This window comes from Hydra vulgaris, chromosome 08 (assembly GCF_038396675.1).
Source record: "Hydra vulgaris chromosome 08, alternate assembly HydraT2T_AEP".
In the NCBI taxonomy this organism is placed as follows: Eukaryota; Metazoa; Cnidaria; class Hydrozoa; order Anthoathecata; family Hydridae; genus Hydra; species Hydra vulgaris.
In genome coordinates this window covers 32,085,001-32,109,712 of record NC_088927.1, presented here as the reverse complement: position 1 = coordinate 32,109,712, position 24,712 = coordinate 32,085,001, and the positions used below count along the sequence as shown (strand labels likewise).

The window sequence follows — 24,712 nt, the reverse complement described above, 5'->3', positions numbered from 1 at the left end:
TACATACACAGCACAACAATAAAAATTAAAAACTCTGACAAATAAAATTAAAAAAATAGTGATTTAAAACAAAAATAAATGACGGTTAATTTTTGTTCCTCGAGTAACTGTCGTTTGACTTTCTCATTTGTAAGGAGTTCTCCACATTTTGCTTGTACTCTCTTCCTTTTTTGTTTTTGTTGTTCTATTATTGCTGCTGTTTCTGCAGATTATATTTACATTAGGACATATGATTGACCTTAAAGCTTCTCACATAGCTGATCTTGGTGTTTGTAATCTTGGAGATTTAGGACTATAACGTTCAGGTGATTGATTGAAAGTACCTGAAGATATAGTCAATACCTGTTATTCTTCTTTCCATCTTTTCCTTACTTAATGGTGAGATAACTGTACCACGAAATCCTGCTATAACATTTGCTGGAGGGAGTCTCTGACACAATTGTTTCAATAATCCTGTAAAAGCTGTCTTATCAATATTTTTGTGTTGTGTTTCTCTTGCAAACCGCTTTAAAATTTTTCTCCACTCATTCTTTAATGGTCCAAAGACAGCCACATCTAACAGTTGTAATGCGTGTGAGCAATTTGGCGGAAGACAAACAATTTGGATATGGTTGTCCATGGCTGCTTTCATGGTACCATATATTAAATGATCATAAAGCAAAACTTAGTTTTTGATCTTGGTCAACAAATGGTATAAAGTGCTTGACAAACGTAAATAAAGAATGTATTAACATCTATTGAATTATTTGTACCGTCTTCAAGAACAACAAAGGCTGTTCAATGTAAATACATTAATAAAAAAAGGGAAAGAAAAGAAAAAGTTGAAAGAAAAAAATAAAGAAATAAAAAAATTCAAGTAAAATACCAGCTTTCAAATAAAAAGTCTTGCATCCATCCTGTTGCCCCAAAAGCACATCCTGGTGGTCCATTTTCTATCCATTTAGAATACAGATAGCTTTCTCTCTTAAAAACAATAAATGGTGGAAGATATCTTCCATCTACAGACACAGAACAGCACAGAGTACATAGCTTTACCAGACGAAGCAGCCAGTTCATAAGCATCTTTGCTTTTTGGATGTACAAATACTCTCTTTGTTAAGTGATTTGTGGAGAGCCCAGTCTCGTCAAGGTTGTATATACTACTTGGTACAATGTTATTATTATGAATTACGTTAGATAAAAGAGTAAAAAATTTATCAACAACTTCATGTGTTAAACTTTTAGCTCTTGAAAATGTAAGTTTTTCAGGTTTGTGTAATCGAAGTTTATCAACGTAACGCTTCTTAAAAGAAATTATCCAATCTTTCCCAGGAATTCCATTTTTAAAAGGAGTTTTCATCCTCATTGTTGTGCAAAATTGAGCAACTAAATTACAAATGTCAAAAGAATCTAATGGTAGACCATATCTTTGACAATACTGCGCTGCAGCTACAATCATAGTTTTATCATTATCACTCAGCACACTTTTTGACCTTCACGTTTGTTTGCATTAAATTCTTGTTGTTTTATTCTTTGTCTCAATGTTTCTTTAGAAACAGAGCATTCTTTAGCAGCATGATAAATAGTCTTTTTTTTCTTACATACTAACATAATTGCTCTTTCCAAACTATCAACATTGTACTTGGGTTTTATTTTAACATCATCAAGTAATATGAAAAATCTGTTAAATTATTAGTGAAATAAATTATCATACCACAAAAAAAAATATCTTAACACCAAATAGGTCCTATATAATATTTTATTTGACCTAGGTAAACATTGTTTCATACAAATAAATACACATGTTTCCTAATATAAACATCAAAGATATAAACTTCAAACATATATGTTTAATTATTAACACGAAAATAATTATTAACACGAAAATAGTTACGTCTGATGAAACTAATAGGTTTATAATGTTACTAACAACAACTTTGATAATATAATTACATATCATAATATTATGCATACATAGACCCACTTTACCCCACCTGATTATATTTCGAATTTTAAACAAACCATACGCGTTAGTATCTTAAAGATTAGATCATAAGATAAGGCAGCTGAACTCAAATTAGTTTCACTATGAGCAATTAGATCTGGTGAACTTTGCAAGAGATAAAATACAACAAAAGAAATGTTACTTTAAAGACCACAAATATTAGTGAATAATAAATTTAGTGAACTTTTTTGTGTTTTATAGTTTTTGGTACTTGAGTTATTTTTAAATTTGTTAGAGAACTTGACTCAATGTTATCTTAATCTTATGTTAATCACATAAAGTGTTACAGCTTTTAAAGCCAAGAATATATGTTAATTACATAATTATATTGTACTATCTCTAATATATATTTCTTATTGAACTGCTGTTGATGGGTATTGTTATTTAATATATTTACTTGTGGATGTTGGTTTAATTTATCTACCTTGGTTTAAGTCATTCATTTGTTTAAAACATTTGTTAGTGAATTATTAAAAACTTTTTTAAAAATTTTGAACCAATTTTTAAAAATAGCTGTTTAAAGCCAAAGCAAGAAATGGTCACAATCAAGGTTAATGAAAAATACCAAACAAAATGTAAGTGGATTTGGTGGGAAACTTGTACATACGAAAGGTAAGTTTAATTTCAAGTTATTTTCATTACTTTATCTTTACTATTGTGTTTATAATATGTAATTGTATTCTAATAATTATATTAAATATCTATTTGCATTCTAATTTTTTAATTTTATTTAATTGTACCCTATTAATTGTAATTTAATTTTACCCCTATTCTATTCTAGTTTTTTCTAAAGTGTCTTTTAGTATATATATATATATATATATATATATATATATATATATATATATATATATATATATATATATATATATATATATATATATATATATATATATATATATATATATATATATACTGTAAATATATATATATACATACATATATACTGTAAATATATATATATACATACATATATACTGTAAATATATATATATATATACATATATATATATATATATATATATATATATATATATATATATATATATATATACACTGTATATATATATATATATATATATATATATATATATATATATATATATATATATATATATATATATATATATATCAACCCCTCAGAATTAGGGTCAGCATTCGGAAATGCCGACCTACTTGCTGATCTAAAAGTGTTTAAGGTCAGCAAAAAATTGCCAACATTGTTTCTATGTTTTATAGTAACCTCTTTGTGTCAAATTTCTTTTGCCGACCTTATGCTGACCACTAATAGTTTGAGGCTGGCAATTTATTGCTGACCTCATTTTTCATAATTCTGAGGGTTGATGTTTGGGTCAAATCATTATATTTCAACCAATGGTCTGTGGGTCACCATCTCTTATTTTCCTGATTTTTACATATTATGTGGATTATGTTGATAGGTTAAATTTGAAATTTCAGACTTTCAAGTACAACCGTTCAGAAATTATACCCTTAGAAACATGACACAGTGGCACCCCTCAATTTATAAATGCTTGATGGTCAAAACAGACTACTTTAGAGCTATATAACTTTTTTCTCACTTTCAACTAGTGCCTCTTTTTTTCTAGAACTATTTTCTGGATAGTTCTCTTCTTAAAAAAGTGGTTTTTGTTAACTTGTGTTAAATTAGAAAAAAATTATGACCTCCTCAACTTTGGAAAAAATTTTAAAATTGCTATAATATGCGGAAATGAAACTAACTGTAGCATTATTCTATTCATCCACAAGTCTTTACAGATAAGTTTTCTGATTAGCTATTACTGTCTGCAAGAAATGGGCAAAATATAGGCACCTTGTTGCAGTTTAGAACTCAAATATGTATGAAAGGAAAATGTCCACTCATCTAAAAAGTCCAATTTTCAACCATTTTGAGATGCTTGTAAATTTTTCTAACACTTTGTTTTGATCTAAGATTAACAGCGTATAAGACCATTAGACCCAACTATCTAAAAATGCAGACAATATAAACTTGCCAAATCCACACCAAAAATGCCAGCATTTTTAAATAACCCTATTTTTCAATCATCAACGGTTCAATGTGTTACTAGAAACCAGTGCCCCTCTAATTTGCCAACTGGCCTATGTGAAGGGTGCAACTAATTATAAGTCATTTCTTAATAAAAAGAAAGATATGGTTAATTGTCCTCTTCTTGATCTGGTCTTTATAGTAGATAGGGGCACAAATAATGGGGCAGTAACTTTTTAGAGACCTTCATTATGGTTCGAATAAAGGTCTCTAAATTAATTTAGGTATTTAGATACTTAATATCTGAATATCTAAATTAATTTCAAAATGAAACCATTATTTCTTTAAATTCTATTTTACTATAGGTAATCAGTGGTCTCAACTCCCCCCCACTCATATATATATATTATATATATATATATATATATATATATATATATATATATATATATATATATATATATATATATATATATATATATATATAAATGTGTATTGTTGATGAATATAAATTTAGATAAAAATAGTAGAGAAAATACTATATAAACTCGTTGCTCTCACATTAAGGGCTGGGTGGGCCCAAAAATTAGGGTTTTTTTTGTTCCCATGCTCCAATTACCCCAATTCTTTGCAAAACATTCTTTTTTGATATAAGCAAAAACATACAAAAGTTTGGAGTTTGCACAATGCCTGTAAGTGTCAAAACTCAAACATTAAAAAATCCAGTGTACACCAATGATATATATATATATATATATACATATATATATAGAACCCTTAGATGTTGTCCGAAAGTTTTTTCGATATTTTGTTGACAAAAAGTAAAAATTAAAATGCAAGACCGGAATTTTTTTTTTTTAATAATGATAGACTGCCTGCCCCAACCAAACCCTCAGTCGATGTAGCAGCACTCCCTTGCGGGTCAGGCTATTTGTCAGTCGATGTAGCAGCACTCCCTTGCGAGTCAGGCTATTTGTCAGTCGATGTAGCAGCACTCCCTTGCGAGTCAGGCTATTTGTCAGTCGATGTAGCAGCACTCCCTTGCGAGTCAGGCTATAAGATAGTCGATGTAGCAACACTCCGCGCATGATTTACAGTAAAAAAAATAAAAATAAAAACATTTTATTAAAAAAAATAAAAATAAAAACATTGTTTATATTGTTAAAAACATTCAAAATGTTATAAAAACATTCAGAATGTTTTTAAAAACATTTTGGTCAATTAAATTTGCGTTTTTGTGGTTTTTTTAAAAAACGATTAATTTGTAATTAAATTAATGGTTTTTACTTTCGTCCAACACGGAAATGTTGGACGAAAGTCAAAAGTAATTAAAAGTGACGTATGTGTTGGCGTAAGAATCACTTTTTTCCTTCCGCTCTTCCTAAAGCCAACAAACTATAGAACTATATATACATATATATATATATATATATATATATATATATATATATATATATATATATATATATATATATATAATGCGGTAGTGGTGTAGTGTATATAGTACAGTAGTGGTATATATATATATAATATATATATATATATATATATATATATATATATATATATATATATATATATATATATATATATATATATAATGTGGTAGTGTTGTAGTATATATAGTGCGGTAGTGGTATATATATATATATATATATATATATATATATATATATATATATATATATATATATATATATATATATATATATATATATATAATGTGGTAGTGGTGTAGTGGTAAGAGCGCTCGCTTTGTAAGCGAGAGGTTCGGAGTTCGACTCCCACCACGTCCCTGGAATTACCGCGCTCAACTTAGTTTCTCCGCGCAGCGACCTTGCTCGGCAAGGTTCGTGTTTCGGAGTTAAAGAGTTTAGAGAGGGTTGCACCACGAATAACAACTAAAAAAAAAATAAAAAACACAAAAAAATGAGTAGCCTCCTCGACTGTAGTGGCCCCCCTCGGGCCTTGGGAGGTGAATAATCTGAAAAAAAAAATATATATATATATATTTAAATACACACAGGGCGTCAGCCCAAAAAAAATTTTATATAGCAGTTTTGTGATGTTGCGATAAAAAAAGGTCATTGAATTTAGACTCTTAAAAAAAAAAGTTTAAGGCAAGCCATGGGTCACGCCGACCATCCAAGGCTCCACCAAAGTCAAAAAAAAAAAACAATAAGTTCTTTGATATGAGTTTTTTTTTTTGGTCGGTTATAATCCCCAGTAATAAAAAGTATTTTTATATGTTGTTAATGGAAAATTATAAAAAAATATTATTTTTTAACTTGTTTTATTCAAAGCTATCTTTTAAACTTTTTTCATATTTATATCATGTCTCCTGTGTGAAATGGTAGACAGAAAACAAGAATAAAGACAATTGTTTGCATTTAAACTACGAGTGAATGGGTTTAATACTTTGATTTATTACAATTCCATACATTGCTTTTTAATATAGTTTTTCTAAAATGTTTAAATGATTATCTACGATAATCTTGCATTTATTTTCTTTTTTATATTATAAATTTAAAATAAATAATATGTTTTTCTAGTATCAAATTTTTATGACAACTTTCTTAATGGTTTCCATGTTTCTCTAGTAATTCTTTAAAATGAGGAAACAACTTTTTAATTGACGACTAGCTTTAATAAAAATAATTTTAAAAAGAGTTCAAATGCCCCACATTTGATTTGGCATATGTAGAACTTTAATTTTCCTAAAATGACTAACTTAATTACTTATCACCAAACGAAAACTTCTTATTAAAAAAGTGAGAAGGAACACATACAGGGGAAGTTTGTGTACCTAATGCCTCCTTGTACCAAGGGACACCCCACTTTATTTGAAAACTATAAAGTTCTAATTAATGCTTCTCAGTGAGTTGATTTGTTTTAAAAATATTTATTTTTTAATCCTATTTTGATTCTGAGAGAGTGTTGCTATGGCAAGTTATAATCAGAAAACACTTTTCTGATTATAACTTGCCATAGCAACACTCTCTGAGAATCATGATGGTCTAAAGTATGTTTTTGCTGCTGGTATCTTAGATTGTTTTGCAATCCTAGAGGAACTTATAGAAAATTTTCTATAAGTTCTTGTATATTATATTGTTAATATAAACATAAAACTGCTATGCATTTTGAAAAATTACTTTTCTTGCTTTAACCTTTTGCCATTTTATTCTTTTTAAAGTTCCTCTTACCCCATCAATGGCTCCTTTTTCGTGGGATGTAGCGAAAAAATTCCACTAGAAAGTTAGAATATTAATAGTCACTTGACAATACTTTAGTGTAATTCCATGTCTAATCAGGAGAAAAAAACATAAAATGTCACCCCATGTTTTGGATTTTGCTATTTTTTTATATATTATAGGGTTTATGAAAATTAAGAAAATCCGAAATTTGGAACCTCCAACCCCTTACGGTTCTTGAGATATTAAGGATTTAATTTTCTTATTTATGCTGACTCGGCAGTTTTAGCAAAATACTTTTTTGTTGTTAAATATCAATATTTTATGAACCAAATGAGGTATCATCCTGAAATTTTGTACATAGACAATCTTCCACATGACGGATACAAATTTCAAATTGAAAATTTTTTTGACCACCATAATTACTTGTAAATTAGATAATAAAGGCATATATTTTGGGGTATTTCAGCGGTCAAAATGTTGATGTCACCTTGATCTTTTTTTTTAGGCATTTTATAACTTATCAAACATCACTATTAATAAAAAATATATTACTGCATTTTTCAACTTTTTTAAATGCAGCCTCTTAAGTAAAGCTTATTTATATGCTGAGTCAGCATAAAATTTATTGCTAACTTATTTATGACAAAATTAGCTATATCTTAATTTTATGTTGTAAAAAGGTATTGTTAAAGTCTTTTTTAGGGCAATAATAAATTTGAAATTTATTTATATTTTGTTTTTGTTCCTAGGGTAGGCTCAAAGTATGGGGAGGAGGCAATCTGGCATCACTCCCCCCCCCCCCTTTCCAAAAAAAAAAAATTATATAAGTTATAAAATTAGTTATATTTTCCAAATTAAATATTTTTCCAAAATTGAAAATTTTGGAGGCTTTATGGAGCAATAGTTAAAAAATATATTTTTATTTATTGAAGCTTATTTTTTTTGTAAAAGACCAACATTTTTTTAAGTATAGGCTGTAATCCAAATGCATTTATAAAAAATTTTATCTTTTATAGATAAAACCTTTTATTTCCTCATTATTATATTATTGCTTCTGATTTCATGTTGTAAATATTAGTTTCCTGTTACTTTGCAGATTTTTTATATTTACTTAACTAATTATTAAATGTTAAATAATTACTATTTGATCTGTAAATAAAATAAAAATTAATTACCCTTTAATCATGTATAAGAGGAAGTCATATAATATGGCACATCCAATTATATGGATATTATAATAAAATGTATAAATAATTTACCAAAAACTAAATAATGTTAATGGTATTTTCTAAAAAATATTTATTTTGTAAAATATTTGAAATCTAGATTTTTTGAATAAATTTACAAGTTGAAAAATATGTAAAAGTGTTTTATTGGAATAGAATGTAATGTTGACTGTCACAAGCATGGTTTAACAAAAAGACAAAGTCTTTTAGACCTATAAACATTTTCAAGTGACAAAAAATACAAGTTATTATGGAGAGCTGGTTTAATTGATTGTGCAAAATTGTTTACAACAGTTTGCTATTATCATAGAGAACACTTTGGAGTTGCATTTGAAAGAAAATTTCAGAAATGCTGTAATCTATTTAAAAAACATGGAAATCGAAAGAAAAACATAAAAGACAATTTTAATATTATTTTCATGATTTGAATGATTTAAATATTAATTAAATAAACTAAAAAAATGATAAGACAAACAAAAGGTTTTTTTAAGAAGAAAATTCAAATATTTTTATAAATTTAAAATTTAATTGTTTTATAAATTATTAAATATACTAATATGTTCTTTACAATGATGCTTAGTTGATATTAGTTTTTAGAAATGATTGTTTCTTTTTTTTTTTTTATAGGAAATGTGAAGATATCGCTATCAATAGCAATAACTCTTAAAACACAAGATGTTCCTGTTGTACCTGGGTGGAAATTATGCACTAGTTATTACATAAGGGTACATAAGGTTACCTTATACAAAAGGCTAGAAAAGCTAAAAAAAACATGAAGTTTTGTATAAACCATCTTCAAAAAAAGGGAAAGTCGCTTTCCCATGAAACCATTGATCTAGTTCATAGCTTTTATCAAAGGGATGAGTACACACAAATGATGCCTGGAAAAAAAAGATTTTGTCAGTATAAGGTACAGGCAACACTTAGAAAAAAAACTAATATTTGATGATGGGAGTATTTTGATTGATTTAAAAAAACTTCATGTAACATTTAAATCTGAACACTCTAATTTAAAGGTTGAATTTTCAAAGTTTTTCAGCCTTTGCCCAAGATGGTGTGTAACCACAAACTCGTCTAGCACTCACAGTGTTTGTGTCTTTATCTATCATCAGAATGTTAAGTTGTTAACTGATGCTCTTAAAATTGACAAAGACTATAGAGATTTAATGGGAATGATTGTTTGCAATCGGGATAATCTAGAGTGCATGTTACATCGATGTTTATTATGTCCTGGTATTACTGCTTTAAAAAGATTCTTAACAGCAAAATTTGACAAAAATGATAAAGAAATACCAATTAATCAATGGGAAGGTACTGATAGAAAAACAATGATCAATCAAAAAAACAATATTAAAGATGTTATTGACCTTATATGCAATAAAATAGATAAACATACATCTTATTCATTTATAGCTAAAAGTCAGGCCAAGTACCTCAAAGACTGTAAAGAGTTTTTAAATCACAATTAGTGTATAATATTGGGTGACTTTGCAGAGAACTTTCAATTTATTGTTTAGGATGAGGCGCAAAGTTACCACTGGAGTAAATCAAAATGTACACTTTATCCTATTATTATATACTATAAATCAAATGGTAAACTGATATCTAAGTCATTTTGCTTTCTTTCTGATGAAGTTGAGCATGATGTATACTTTGTATATAAAATACAACAGCTCATTATCAGTTACATTAGAGCAAAAATTCTACAAATTAATAGTATTAAAACTTCACTGATGGATGTGCAGCACAATTTAAAAACTTTAAGAACTTTTATTAATCTTTGCCATCACAAAGAAGACTTTGATATTGATGCTGAATGGTTTTTTTTTAGAAAAATTTCTAATGCATTATTATTTTTATATTTGTATGTTATTTTTCGTAACTATGTGAGTATGTGTAATTGGCACAATTTGGCTACAAAATTAAGATTTACTTAAAAGGCTGCATTTAAAAAAGTTGAAAAATGCAGTAATATATTTTTTATTAATAGTGATATTTGATAAGTTATAAAATGCCTTAAAAAAAAAGATCAAGGTGACATCACCATTTTGACCGCTGAAATACCCCAAAATATATGCCTTTATTATCTAATTTACAAGTAATTATGGTGGTCAAAAAAATTTTCAATTTGAAATTTGTATCCGTCATGTGGAAGATTGTCTATGTACAAAATTTCAGGATGATACCTCATTTGGTTCATAAAATATTGATATTTAACAACAATAAAGTATTTTGCTAAAACTGCTGAGTCAGCATAAATAAGAAAATTAAATCCTTAATATCTCAAGAACCGTAAGGGGTTGGAGGTTCCAAATTTCAGATTTTCTTAATTTTCATAAACCCTATAATATATAAAAAAATTAGTAAAATCCAAAACATGGGGTGACATGAGCCTGCTGATTTAACATGGAATTACCCTTTTGGAATTTTACCATAAAGCAGTTTTTAAATTGAGAAGATGGAGCATCACTCCAAAATGTTACTTTGTGTATAATTAAATTGGTTGCGTAAGCCTTTAAAAAATATATTACAAATGTTTTCCCTCAAATATAAAAATAAAAGATATAAAAATGGAACTGTTTAAGAAAAATACCTTTAAAGTTAGTTAAAGGAAAACACTGACACATGTTTTGCTGTGATCATTTTTATCTGTTAAGCAGCCATATTTTTTAAATACTTACCATAAACAGTGAAACTTGTTCTTTGAGATTGTCTCCAATAAGCACTTTGCATTCCTTGTTTTAAAGCGTTAAGCCGCCGGCAATTTACGAACGAATTACGTACGCCTAGAGCGATTTCCACGAAGCGATATTTTTTTAACTTTTAAATTGGTCTATTAAGTGGTAAGATAAAAGAAGTAATTTTATAAAAAACCGCTTTGGCGATTATGTAAAAAAGTTTGAATAGCGCTTATATCCAACAGTTATGTTGAATATAAGCGCTATTAACTAATGAAAAAACTAAACTTTATTAAGCCTTTTTATTAAAATATAGAGTATACTATATATTTTGATAAATAATGATAAATTTGATAAAAATGATTAATAAAATTGTTTTGTGTTACTAGTAACAAAAAACAAGTTTATTCAATTTTTGCTTTGTGTAAAAAGTTACTAAATAAAACTTAAAAAAAACCATAAAAGAAATATTTATAGTTAAATGTTGCGATAATTTTTTATTTATCATATTGTGAGCACAAGTATATTTGTTTATACAAGTTTTTATACCAATAAAATTTTTTTTTATTGAACAGTAAAAATAAGTGAATAATGATAAACAAAAAAGTTATATTTTATATTATCACTGTTTATGTTATTTTTATAATTAATTTGTTTTATGGTAAAGATAGATTGTTTTGCTTGAAAAGTGTAAATTTTGAACGCAAACAAGCTTGAAGCAAGACAAAACAAAATATATAATAAAAATAAGGTCTTGCAATGTCATACTTTATGTAAAACATTTATTTTTAACAACAGCTTTACATAACTAATGGATTATACGCTATTCAAAAAAGTGGACAGAAATGTCCTTAAAACTTAAAAAAAAAAATTAAAAAGTTGTTTAAATTAATCTTTTAATTTTTAATATGTTAAAGATATATGTAATATCCAGACTTTCCAATAAAGTTAGCACTATGTCTTGCAACTCAAATGTTTTTCATAAAGTATGTCTTGCAATGTCATACTTTATGTAAAACATTTATTTATTTTTAACAGCAGTTTTACATAATTAACGGATTATGCGCTATTCAATAAGTGGACAGAAATGTCCTTAAAACTTAAACAAAAAAAAAAATTAAATAGTTGTTTAAATTAATCTTTTAATTTTTAATATGTTAAAGGTGTGTGTAATATTCAGACTTTCCAATAAAGTTAGTACTCAAACCGATCTTTACCCGTTTTATTTTTTTAGTAGAAGATATTTATTGTTAAAGTTTTGTATTACCTCAAATATTATTAAATTTTTGGAAAATGCATTTTTATAATTTTTTATTTTTGGAAAGTAGTAAAAAAGGATGCAGACAATTAACTGTTATTCTCAACATTTAATTGGCCTTCCGTTGTTGATGATGATATCTTCAACAAGCGAGACAATAAAATTGTTAAGAAAACTTAAATTTATTAAATGTAGATAAATAAAGAATAGAGTATAATTTCCACTTAACACTTCTAATGCATCATTAAGGAAATTTCCTAATGAAGACATACATTAGATATTTGTTTTATTTTTCTACCTGTATATGCTTACAAGTTCTATTTTTTAATGGATGTGTTTAACATCTTTATTTAAATAAGGTGAAGTGTGCAAAAATAACTGACACAAGCTTTATTATATGAAATAAGAATAATCATACTGGCTGAGAAATGATTAAATGTTGTGCTGACTCCGTTCGTGAAAAATGTGTTGAAAACCTTAGACGGTGCAACTTTTTTTCCATTCTTAGTGACGGTAGTCAAGCAAGAAAAATGGGCAAAGAAAAAGAACTGGTTTTAGTTCGAACAGAAAGAAATAGTATACCGATTTACATGGTCACATAGTTGCTGGACATGTCACTCTTTGGTGACAGTGACTCAAACTCAGTAAATAATGGTATAAATAGCATATTTGAATGAGATGCATCATTATTTAAAATAAGTTTTGAACATTATACTAACAAAGTGATATGCGCAACTGCAGATGGTGCATATGTAAATTTTGGTGTTCATAATGGTGTACTGACACAATTACAGCAGAATCGCCCATGTTTGATAAAAATCCATTGATTTAATCATAGGGTTGAATTGGCAGTAAAAGATGGATTTAAAGAAATCCCTGATTTTACAAAAATTGGCGAATTTTGTATCGCTAACTACTATCTATTAAGGAACTCTGGTAAATTAAAAGCGGAAGTTGAAGCAGCCTCAAAATGCCTTGGTATAACACACTATAATTTACCAAAATTTACAGGAACAAGGTTTGTCGGACATAGGAGGAAAGAAGTTTGCAGTCTGTTAAAAACATGGCCAGCTTTTATTATGGCTTACCAAAGTTATACAAGCGAGCAGACAAATGTTAAAACTGTTGCAAAAGTTAAGGGGTTATTAAAATCATCGTACCTTACCTTCCTTTGCAAAGTTGGTTTGTACCTAAACTGCTTAGATGTAATTGTTCCAGTCTCAAAAATATTTGAAACTAATGAGTTATTAGCTTATGAAATTCCAACAGTTATAAATTAAACACTATTGGAGATAGAAGACAAAGTTTAAGCGATAGGAAAATATGATGAAATTATTGAGAGTTTTATAAACCGCTACATGGTCACTGATAAAAATGCTGTAGAATGTTTATTTGCTAAGGCTGGCAATAAATGAAGGTACATTAAAAATCGTACGTATGTCAATGTAGTATTAGAAATGTATAGTTTTGTTTATGATGAATCAATTAAGGAAATTCGTCAAGTTGAAAAAATATTTTTTCGAAATTGTCTTTGTTATTGTCAAGTAGATTTAAAGACTACTCAAGAGAATTTATACTTTTTAGAAGTATGAAATTTATTGATCCAATACATTGGGTACATGAAGACCCAGAATCAGAAGTCCCGAAAAAAACCCGTCTTAGCAATTATTTTTAAAAGCCATTAAAAATGGCTGATTTTGGACCTTAACCCTATTGAAAATTTATGGGCAATTTTAAAATCTAAAATTCCTCCTTCAAAACGAACAAATAGAAAAGAATTTTACAAGGTTCTTAGTGAAATCTTGCAATTTTAATAAATAGTTATTGACAAAACATTATATTTCATAATAAAAATCAGATGTTTCATACTTTTGTCACATTTATTTTGGGGAAACAAATTTTAAGACAACTAATTTCATTTAATAGAGTTACTTTTACAATGTGTTAAAAAGAGTTATAAATATATTTGTTTTTACTGAGAAAACCTTCAATGACGGATGGTATAAACATAAAAACTCCTTTGTTTATGAAAGTAAGGCCAACTCCACTGAACTTTCAAAATTTGTGTGGGAATGCAAAAATAAAGCTTTAGAACCTATATTAAAATGGAATATTCTCAATCAAGCGGAGCCATTCAAATCTTGTGGTAAATTTTGTAATTTATGCTTGACAGAAAAATACCACATTATCACATCACCATTAAATTTGCTCAACAAACGAACCAAGCTTGCATCAAAATGCCACCATGAAAATAAATTTCTTATTAAAAACTTTAATGTCATCAAAGCGGACCTTCCATAGCATTTTTTTGTATATAATTTTTGTTGTTACTTTTTTTTGTTGTTGTTACATCTGATGATCACTATTGCGTGAAACTTTAAGTAATGTAATTGAAATATATATTAATAATTATTTAGTTTTCACTATATATATATATATATATATATATATATATATATATATATATATATATATATATATATATATATATATATATATATATATATATATATATATATATATATATATATATATATATATATATATATATATATATATATATATAAATTAGTAGAAAATCACTTGACAAAAATTTTTTCTCATTTTACACTGTGTTTCATCAATAAAGACTCACCAGAAATGAATGATCAAATCATTAAAAATTTAATTTATACTAAAAATTAAATTACAGGTAGTCGTAAATGTCTTAACTACTGTAAATTTTCACTCATTTGTGGAATTCGCTGACACTATTATAAAAAGAATTCTTTGGAAATGATTACTTATCCTTTTTAGAAAAATATTTTTTTAAAGGGGACTAAATGTAACTATTATTTGAGCTCATTTATTTTTACAGTTTTTAAGGAGAGACTTATTTTCGTGCCTGCATTAGGAAATTAAATCTAATTTTTTGCTTAATAAACATTCTTGGTTTGCATATGTTATTATTTCAACTTTTTCTTGTAGGCAAATTATACATTTTTTTAGAAATATTGTTTATATGCAGGCGCTGTTTTAAGGATGGACCAATTCAGTTTTAAATCATCAATATTTATTTTTCTTTTAATTCCCATATATATTTTGACAGCATGGTGTCTTTTGAATACTTTTTATTTTTAAAAGATAGTTTATGATTGGCAAAACGTTTTATCCATTCACCTGCTGTTATGCCAATATATTGTTTATCGGTACATTCTTAGAGGTAACAACACATTTATATACCACATTTTTTGATAAACAACTTCCACTCATTGGACAATTATTTTTTTGTTTACAATTACAATTTTCTGTAGTTTTTTCATTTAGGATTTCTTTTTTGTTTAACAAAGCATTATTGTGACCTTTATAATTTTTTGCCATATTTTTTGTGCAACTGAAGCTAACTTTAATTGTATTTCGATTAAAAATTTAATGTAATTTATTAGAGGGCGGGAAATGCTTATCGACCAATTTTAAAAACACTTTTTCTATGTTAGTGGAAACATTCTTGCAATATGGGGGGTTAAACCAAATTATATTTCTAGTTCTATTTCGCTTTTTTGTATTCTTTTTTATTTAGGGTCAAATTTTAGTTCAAAATTTTCAAAACCACTTTTTTTAAGGGCATCTTCAAATATTCGTTTAGAGGAATTGAATGCATTTTCATTAGAGGAGTTTTGGTTTAGCCTGTTATTGATTGAAATCAGGATTTGTTTTAGAATTTGGGGTGGATGATTTGAGTTAATATTAATATATTAACTCAAATCATCCATAATAATTCATTGTTTGGTTTTTTGAAAAGCTTATATGAATTTTCAGAGAGGTTAAATGTGACATCAAGAAAGTTCACAATTTTTAAATTTATGTTTATTTCGATTTAAAAGCCAATATTTAAAAAAATTTTTATATCTTTTCTAATTTTGTTGAGCTGTGGACCAGATTTTTTATGCATTACTATTAAACCATTGTCACGATAAAGGCCTGAATCAATTATATTGGTTATTTTACTTAATAAATCTAAAATGTATTGTCCAACAAATTCACAAATCTCTGCTCCGTCATAACTGTCCATTGTTACATCAAAGCAGTCATTCCTTATTAAAATAAAGTAAGGTTTTTCTACAATATTTTATAATATGGATTGTTTCTTCAGGAATAACTGTGTGGGTTTTTGCAAATTGAATTGTTTTATCTAAAAGATCTGCAGCTATTGAGGGGGTAAAAATCATTATTATCAAATTGAATAAATGTGCAGTCATTTTTATTTTCAATTATGGAGAAACAATTTATAACATCAGTGGTATTTTTCCATTGTTGCATATTTAAATTATTTCTAAGAATATTATTAATTTTGTCCCATTTAATTTTGCTTACATGTCCAATCTCACTTTTTGAAGGAACCAATAACCTACAAGGAAGTTTGTTTTGAAATTTTGGTTTATGGTCTTTAAGTGTTACGAAAGCTTGGACAGAAGCAGTTGGTTCAATTCTGTTATCAAGGTTTCTTTTTTTAGCAATACTTTGCGCTTCTAAATTAATTGCATTTTCCAAATTTTTAGGGGCTTTCTCATAAGAACTAGTAATATTGTCGCATAAAATTTTTTCATAGTTTTCTGTTATGAGTTGGTAAATGTTATTTGTTTTATCAGCAAAAACCAAAATATTAGGGTTTGATTTATTTTTTTTAACATCTAACTTTAATACTGTTTGAAATTTGTTTTTAATAGGGCAAAACTTTATTGTTTTAATTAAACGTAATAGGTCATTTTCAAAATTTTCCAAATCAGGAATAAAAGGTGGATAATTGTTTTAAATGGTGGGTTTTTTTGGGTTTTTTTGTTTTCAATCCATAATTATCATTATCTTGGTTATTAATAAATACATCATCTGTGTTTGTATTTGATTTTTAAAACAAATGGGCTTTGCGACGAATTCTTTTAATAAAATGCTCAACTTTTTCAATCAAAGAAATAGTATAACTTTTTTTTATCTAGTATAGGTATATTTTTCAATGAGTAAGTGAAATTATTAGTATCCATATTTACACAGAATGTTAAAATACAATTAAGAGTGCTTGTTAATAAGGAGCCTAATACGGATAAAATGTTTTGCCAATCATAAACTATCTTTTAAAAATAAAAAGTAATCAAAAGACACCATGTTGTCAAAATATATATGGGAATTAAAAGATAGAAATATTGATGATTTTATACTGAATGGGTCCATCCTTAAAACAGCACCTATATAACAATATTTCCAAAAATGTTTGTTTTGCCTACAAGAAAAATTTGAAATAATTGCACATGCAAACCAAGAATGTTTATTAAGCAAAAAATTGGAATTAATTTCTTAATGCAGGCACAAAAATAAGTTTCTCCTAAAAAACTATAAAAATAAATTGCATAAGTAATCATTTTCAAAGAATTCTTTTTATAATAGTGTCAGCAAATTTGACAAATGTGTGAAAATTTACTGTAGTTAAAACATTTGCGACTTCCTGTAATTTAATTTTTGGTATAAGTTAAAGTTTTATTGATTTGATCAATCATTCATTTCTGGTGAGTCTTTATTGATGAAACACAGTGTAAAATGAAAAAAAATTTTTGTCAGGTGATTTTCTACTAATTTATAATTGCTCTGTTCTTTTAAGAACATTGGTATATATATATATATATATATATATATATATATATATATATATATATATATATATATATATATATATATATATATATATATATATATATATATATATATATAAGTTTATATAGATAATAAAATTAAAGTTTATGCTTAAGTAGAACTTAACTGTCAATTTTGTTTTAAAATAATAATAAATATTGTTCAATGTTTTAATGTTAATTTTTCTTGAAAAAAAAAAAGCTCATTTTCATCGCAATATTTTTTGTCATTCTGTCCTATACTATTTTTTTTTTTTTTTTTACTAAAAATTGTAGACAAATTCTGAGGCTGAAATTTGCACAATATATACGTTTTGAACGTACAAAACTTGCTGTTAGCAAATACAAATTGCTGGTAAAAGTAAATAAATAAAATGTTAATTTTTTACTTGCTTACTTTTTAAAAATAAAAAATGTTTTTTAGTAACGAATCGGAAATTAAAAGTTAAGATATAATAATAATAATAAAATAAAAAAATTATTATTTTAATATTTTAAATAATAAATTTATTTTTTAATGCATTTATATTAATGTTGAAAAGAAAAAAAAAGTTTATATTAAACCTTTTTAAAAATTTAATATTTAATTTAATTATTTAATAATAAAAAAAAATATTTTAAGAAAATAAAAATTCCAATATAGCATTTCTTCATTGTTTTTTGTTAATTGAGTTATTTTTTTTAATGATCACGTTTCGCGGAAATTTATTATATTTCGGTTATTATATTGTTATTTAAAAGAAGGCCTGCTTTGAACATTTTCTTGATGAATACAGCTATAGTTTTGACTTAAATCAAAGTGTATTAATATTTCACCATCCATAATATAACTATTTGGTGGAGATAAACAGGCGCTTGTTAATATTCAATTAAATGGTGAATCCGAAATTGAGGTAGCATTTTCAAAAATGCTGCATATGTTGCATAGGACATTCGGTTGTTAAGACAGATTACACTAGAACTACATGGCAGTAAGAGGCAATTAGGAGTGAGAGGGCTGCAAAGAATCCATTTGTTTATCCAGTTTGTGCTATAAAGTTCAAAATTAAGGTTTGAGAATAAAGCGTTGCATATAACGGGTCCGCCAAATAACTTTTTTTTTTTTTGAAAATGCTATAAAAAAAACTACTGAATATTTTCTCAAATGTCTTTTTTTATTTGAAAGTACAATCCTTCCGGTTAATAATGAAAATAATTTCATTCAAATGGCTGCCTCGGCCGGCCATGCAGTAGCCTACATGATCGGTCCAATTTTTAAGCACATTATCGATTGTGTGCAGCTGTATTTCATCAATGGCTTCACGAATATTGTCCTTTAAAGCGTCAATTGTCTCTGGCTTGTCGGCGTAACACTTATCTTTGAGGGCACCCCACAAATAATAGTCCAACGGTGTCAAATCGCAGCTCCGAGGTGGCCAAACAACATCAGCTCTGCGGCTGATAAAGCGATCTTCAAAAACAGGGCGCAAAACATCGAGTGTAGCTTCGGCTTTGTGGCACGTAGCGCCGTCCTGTTGAAACCAAATGTTGCCAATATCCTCCTCTTCAATTTTTGTGGACAAAAATTCGGTCAACATGGCCCGATAACGATTGCCATTGATTGTAACGGCCACTCCTTGCTCATTTTCGAAGAAAAATGGCCTATTTATGCCTCTGGACCAAAATCCGCACCAAACAGTGACTCGTTTTGGGTGCATCGGCTTTTCAATGTATGTGTGCGGGTTTTCTGTGCCCCAAATGCGACAATTTTGCTTGTTTACATACCCGCCAAGATCAAAATGAGCTTCATCTGAAAAGATGATTTTTTTGGCAAAATCGGCATCTTCTCTAAGTCGATCGCAGGCCCACTTAGCGAAGCGAAAACGCATTGGATGGTCAGTTGGCTTCAACTCCTGAACCAATTGGACTTTGTATGGCGTCATACCAAGGTCTTTATGCAAAATTCGTCTCAATGATGTCTCCGAAATGTTCAATTGTTGAGAACGATGGTGAATTGATGTTGATGGCGCTTCACGCACACTTACTGCCACAGCAGCAATATTCTCGGGTATACGCACTGTTTTTGGCTTTTCACGCTTTGGTTTATCGATGAGGATGCCAGTTTCTTTCACTTTTTTCACAAGATAACGAACATACGGAGCTGACGGTGCTTCTCTTCTTTCAAAATCCGTATGCAATTTTCGCACACATTCTGCAACATTACCATGATTTTCAGAGTAATGTCGCAATATTTCCCAGCGTTGTTCAAGCGTATAAACAACCATATTCGTTCAGCGGAAGGATAAAACTTATTATCTGTCAAATCAGACATGAGCTAAGTGTTACCATTCATGAAATAAGCACGAAATAGTTGAAAAAAAAAAAGTTAGATGGCGGACCCGTTATTAATAGAATTTTAGATATATTAACTGTGTAAAATTATCACAGATATTTTTTCACGGTTGTAGAACTCTAGTACATGGTTGAATATACTAGAAGATAAACGGATGCATTTTTTTTATCTTTGGTAAAGAGATCTTAATTTCTCTTGGTAACTGTTTAATGATGTAATCTGCTTTTCATGACTTTGGTAAAGCCAATTTAATGTGGTTCACAGCACAACTTTCTGACAAACTTGAATGATAGAAGACTTATTCCATTTGACCAGAAAAAGAACAAGGGATATCAATGATACCTTGACCTTTTTGAAGGTCTTTGTGTTTACGCTGTGTTTACTATTGTGAAAAATGTCTTTTTTCATTTAGTAACCATACCAACTAAGAATGTTTTTTTTTTAAACATCTTCGTTTCCAACAAGGCTGCAAGCAGCCACTAATTAAAGTTGGAAGTTACTGAAAGAGAAAAGATGAAGATTGTAGTGCAAGATAACGATTGACAGGCAACTTAAAGGATTGCAAATTATATGAATCAGGAAAACAAGATGAAGGAAGCGAATTCCAAAGAGCCCATGTTCGAGGAAAAAAACTAGATGAATAAGCGTTTTTGGAGCACTTAGGAACAGCCACAGAAAAAGGATGAGACTTAATTGAATGACGAGTAATACGAGAATGAATTTTAGTAGATGGCAAAAGAAACGCTAGCTCTTTAGAGCGGTGCCCATTATAGTATTTGTAAAAAAGAGAAAGAGCAGCAACATTATGACGATGTGATAATGGTAGGAGGTTGGCTGCAAGAGCAGGTCCAACTATGTTTACAATGCGTTTTTGCACCTTGTCTAAAAGAGAAAGGGCATCGTTAGAAGATCCGCACCAGATATGGCAACAGTATTCCATACAAGGTCGGATTTGAGATTTATAGAGATAGATAATAGAATCCGAAGTAAGAAAGTGGCGAGCTCGATAAAGAGATGCAACCTTACAGATGCTAGTTTTGCAACTGATTTGATATATGGTTTCCAAGAAAGATTGGAAGTAAGAGTTAATGCTAGAAGATGAAGAGTAGATGACTCATTGAGTACATCACCGTTCATAAATATAGGAAGATCTAAATTATTGCAATAATGATTGGCTGAAAAAAATTGAGTTTTATCTAAATTGAAGTCACCAGCCACTGTGAGCCCCATGCTGTAGCAGAAGTAAGATCCTTTTCAATGCCCACTCCAAGCAACCAGAGAGTGTTGGCTTCTTATCACAACAAGAGTAAATGGTAGTATCATCAGCAAACAATGCCACCTTGGATATGAGAATATCTGGAAGATCATTAATGTAAATTAAGAAGATTGTAGGGCCAAGGATAGAACCTTGAGGAACCCCTGAAGATACAGAATAAGAAGAAGAGTGCTGTCCATCGAGGACAACTTTTATACTACGATTGAAAAAGAAGGATTCAATAATCTTAAAGATGTTGCCAGATACACCATAAGAAAAAAGCTTATGGAGAAGACCAGCATGCCAAACTTTATCAAAAGCTTTTGAAATGTCAAGAGTGATGGCCTTAACCTCTTTACCTTTATCTAATGCATGATAAAACCTATCTGTTATTACTGTTAGCAAATCAGCTGTAGAACGAGAATATTGAAATCCATATTGATGGTCAGAAAGTAAGTCATTAGATTCAAGATAAGAAATTAAGTGTTTGTTAATTAAAGATTCAAAAACCTTGCTTATGATAGGAAGAAAACTAATGGGACGGTAGTTAGACGAATCAGATTGCTCTCCAGAATTTTTGAAGATAACAGATGCCGCTTTCCAGCAAGCTGGAAAACAAGACTGATAAGCACTGGTTGAATAGTTTTGAGAGTATAGATGACAGCTCTGGAGAACACTTCTGCAAGACAATAACAGGTATGTTGTCCGGGCCACAAGCTGTAGAAGAGTCTAGGCAGGAAATCACTTTAGAAGCTGGAGTGATACAAATGTCAAGCAATGGATCAACCTGTTTGTTGGCAGTATCAGGTAGAACGTAACTAGTGGAATCAAGAGATGATATTGATGAAAAGTTTTTAGCAAACAATTCAGCTTTGTCATTAGGTGAGGTGACAAAGTCTGAACCATACAAGAGAGGTGGAATTAAAGATTTGCCCTTATTATTAATACTATTAATGATTCTCCAGAAGTCACGTGAGCCTAATTTTTGAGATGAGATTTCATGACCTGAGAATAGCGGGCTTTGGCTTTAGACAAAACCTTTTTACAATGGTTTCTAGCAATAATAAACAGACTTCTGTTTTCTGGAGAATTGTTTTGCTGATAAATATGGAAGTGACCGTTTCGATTAGCAATCGCAGCAGCACAGTGCGAGGAAAACCATGGAGAAGAGTGAGGCTTGACCTGAAATCATCAAGAGGGAACAAAAGATTCCATGCCAGCCTTAATCAATGAAGTTATGTAAGAAGCACATTTGTCGACAGGAAGACAAAAGATTTCTACCCAAGGGCCATCATGAAGAAAGTCATGCAAAGAATCCCAGTCAGCTTTACTGTAGTTGTAAGAGGTACAATAATAGGGAGATTCAGGTGATGAAGAAGAATGAGATATTAGTTTTAGAGAGATCAAACTGTGATAAGAAACACCTAAGGGTGAATGTGGAGAAACTAAGCACTGACTAGGATCAGAAACAAGTCATAAGTCGAGTAGAGAATGTAAATGATTCGGGTTGTCTGGAAAGCGAGTTGAAAAGTTGACTATTTGAGTTAGGGATTGTGAAAGGCAAAAGTTGTGGGCTTCAATGCCTGCAGAGTTACTGACACTAGAGCCAAGCCATTCAAAGTGGTGAGCATTAAAGTCACCGACAACAACTATATTGGCTGATGGATAAAGAGAGAGGGCTTGGTCAATATGATCAGAAATAACATCAAAAAGAGTGCAGTCTTGAGATGAAGGAGAGAGGTATAGAACAAATAGAAAGGCAATAGAGTGAAATTGTGCTAAATGAAAGCACATAAAAGAATAGTCTGTGGATTTAAACCTAGTTTCACAACAAATGGGTGAATTCTTGCGAATGTAAATGCCCAGGCCAAGCATGTGACTATTGGAGTTTTTACAAATTAAAGAAAGATAACCATCAACACTAAGATCGGAAGATGAGACAGCTGAATTCCAATTAGTCTCACAAAGAGCAAGAAGGTCTGGTGAACTTTGCAAGACATAAGACTCAACAGAAGAAAAGTTACTTCGAAGACCACGAATATTAGTGAATGATAGGTTTAGAGAACTTGGTGATGATGATGTTTTTTTGTGTTTTATAGTTTTTGGTACTTTATTCATTTTTAAATTTGATTGACTAACTTGACTCAAAGCATAGATAGTACTCAGTACACTGTTTAATAGCCCAAGCAATTGCCTCATTACTATTAATAAACCCTAAGCCGCAACAAAGGGCTTCAAATGTGGCCTCTGCAATGCACAACAAAAGTACAAACAGGGACACCATCCATGTGCAACATGGCACTGTTAATACTCTGATATTTTTCAGCTGTTGATTGAATCAGCCTCTCTGAGAGCTACCACAGAGTTTGGGAAACCTGACTACCAGCCAGCCTCAGATCCATATAACTGAGTTTTAGAGCTGTACCCTCATTAGGAGATAATAGAATGAGTTGCCTAGTCATAAAAACAGAGGCACAAGCAAAACCCATGCATTGAGTCAAGAAGATCCAGCATTCAACACCCTAAACTGGAAACAATGTATTAAAAATACATCTGCGCCAGTCTAATAGATGAAAAAGGGGTGTGAGGCTGGTCAACAGATAGAATCTGTTTACCCCTTAAATCTTTGTCTAGGAGGCCTTCTACAACACAGTAGCCGGATGCATTTAACATCTGCCCAAGATGAGCATTTTTATCGAGACACCATCTCTAGCCTTTACTCAACCAAGAGCACCAAGGCTGGGGTTGTTTTAAGTCAAAATGTTAAAGATATGTCATAAGATAGAGTATAAGTCTTAAAACTATATTTGTCTATATATAGAACCTTGTCAGTAAAAAGTTTTGATTGAGACAATAATATTATCACTTATTAACAAACTCATTTAATCACTAATGTTTAATATGAAAATTAAGAAACAAAAACAAAAAATATTTAACACAACTCCATGTTAAGAAATCCATATTTTTTAATATCATAAAATATTAAAAATGAATTTTAAACATCTCCAACACATGCATAAAAAAAAAAGACAAAGTAAGATATTTTTTTTAGATGCACTGATGTGTTTGTTAATTTAATTTAAAAAAATCTATTTCTAATATTCAGTTTAATATTTTTCA

General features: G+C 29.0%; 1 protein-coding gene across 2 annotated transcripts in view; it reads left to right on the top strand.

Annotated features, from left to right (window-relative positions):
- Nucleotides 1-24,712, top strand: part of LOC101236730 (multiple epidermal growth factor-like domains protein 10) — a 130,626-nt gene that overhangs the window by 5,327 nt on the left and 100,587 nt on the right. For both annotated transcript variants that reach the window (XM_065803432.1, XM_065803433.1), the window contains exon 2: nt 2,498-2,596. In XM_065803432.1, coding sequence (XP_065659504.1) covers nt 2,498-2,596 — 99 coding nt within the window. The remainder of the gene's footprint in view (nt 1-2,497; nt 2,597-24,712) is intronic.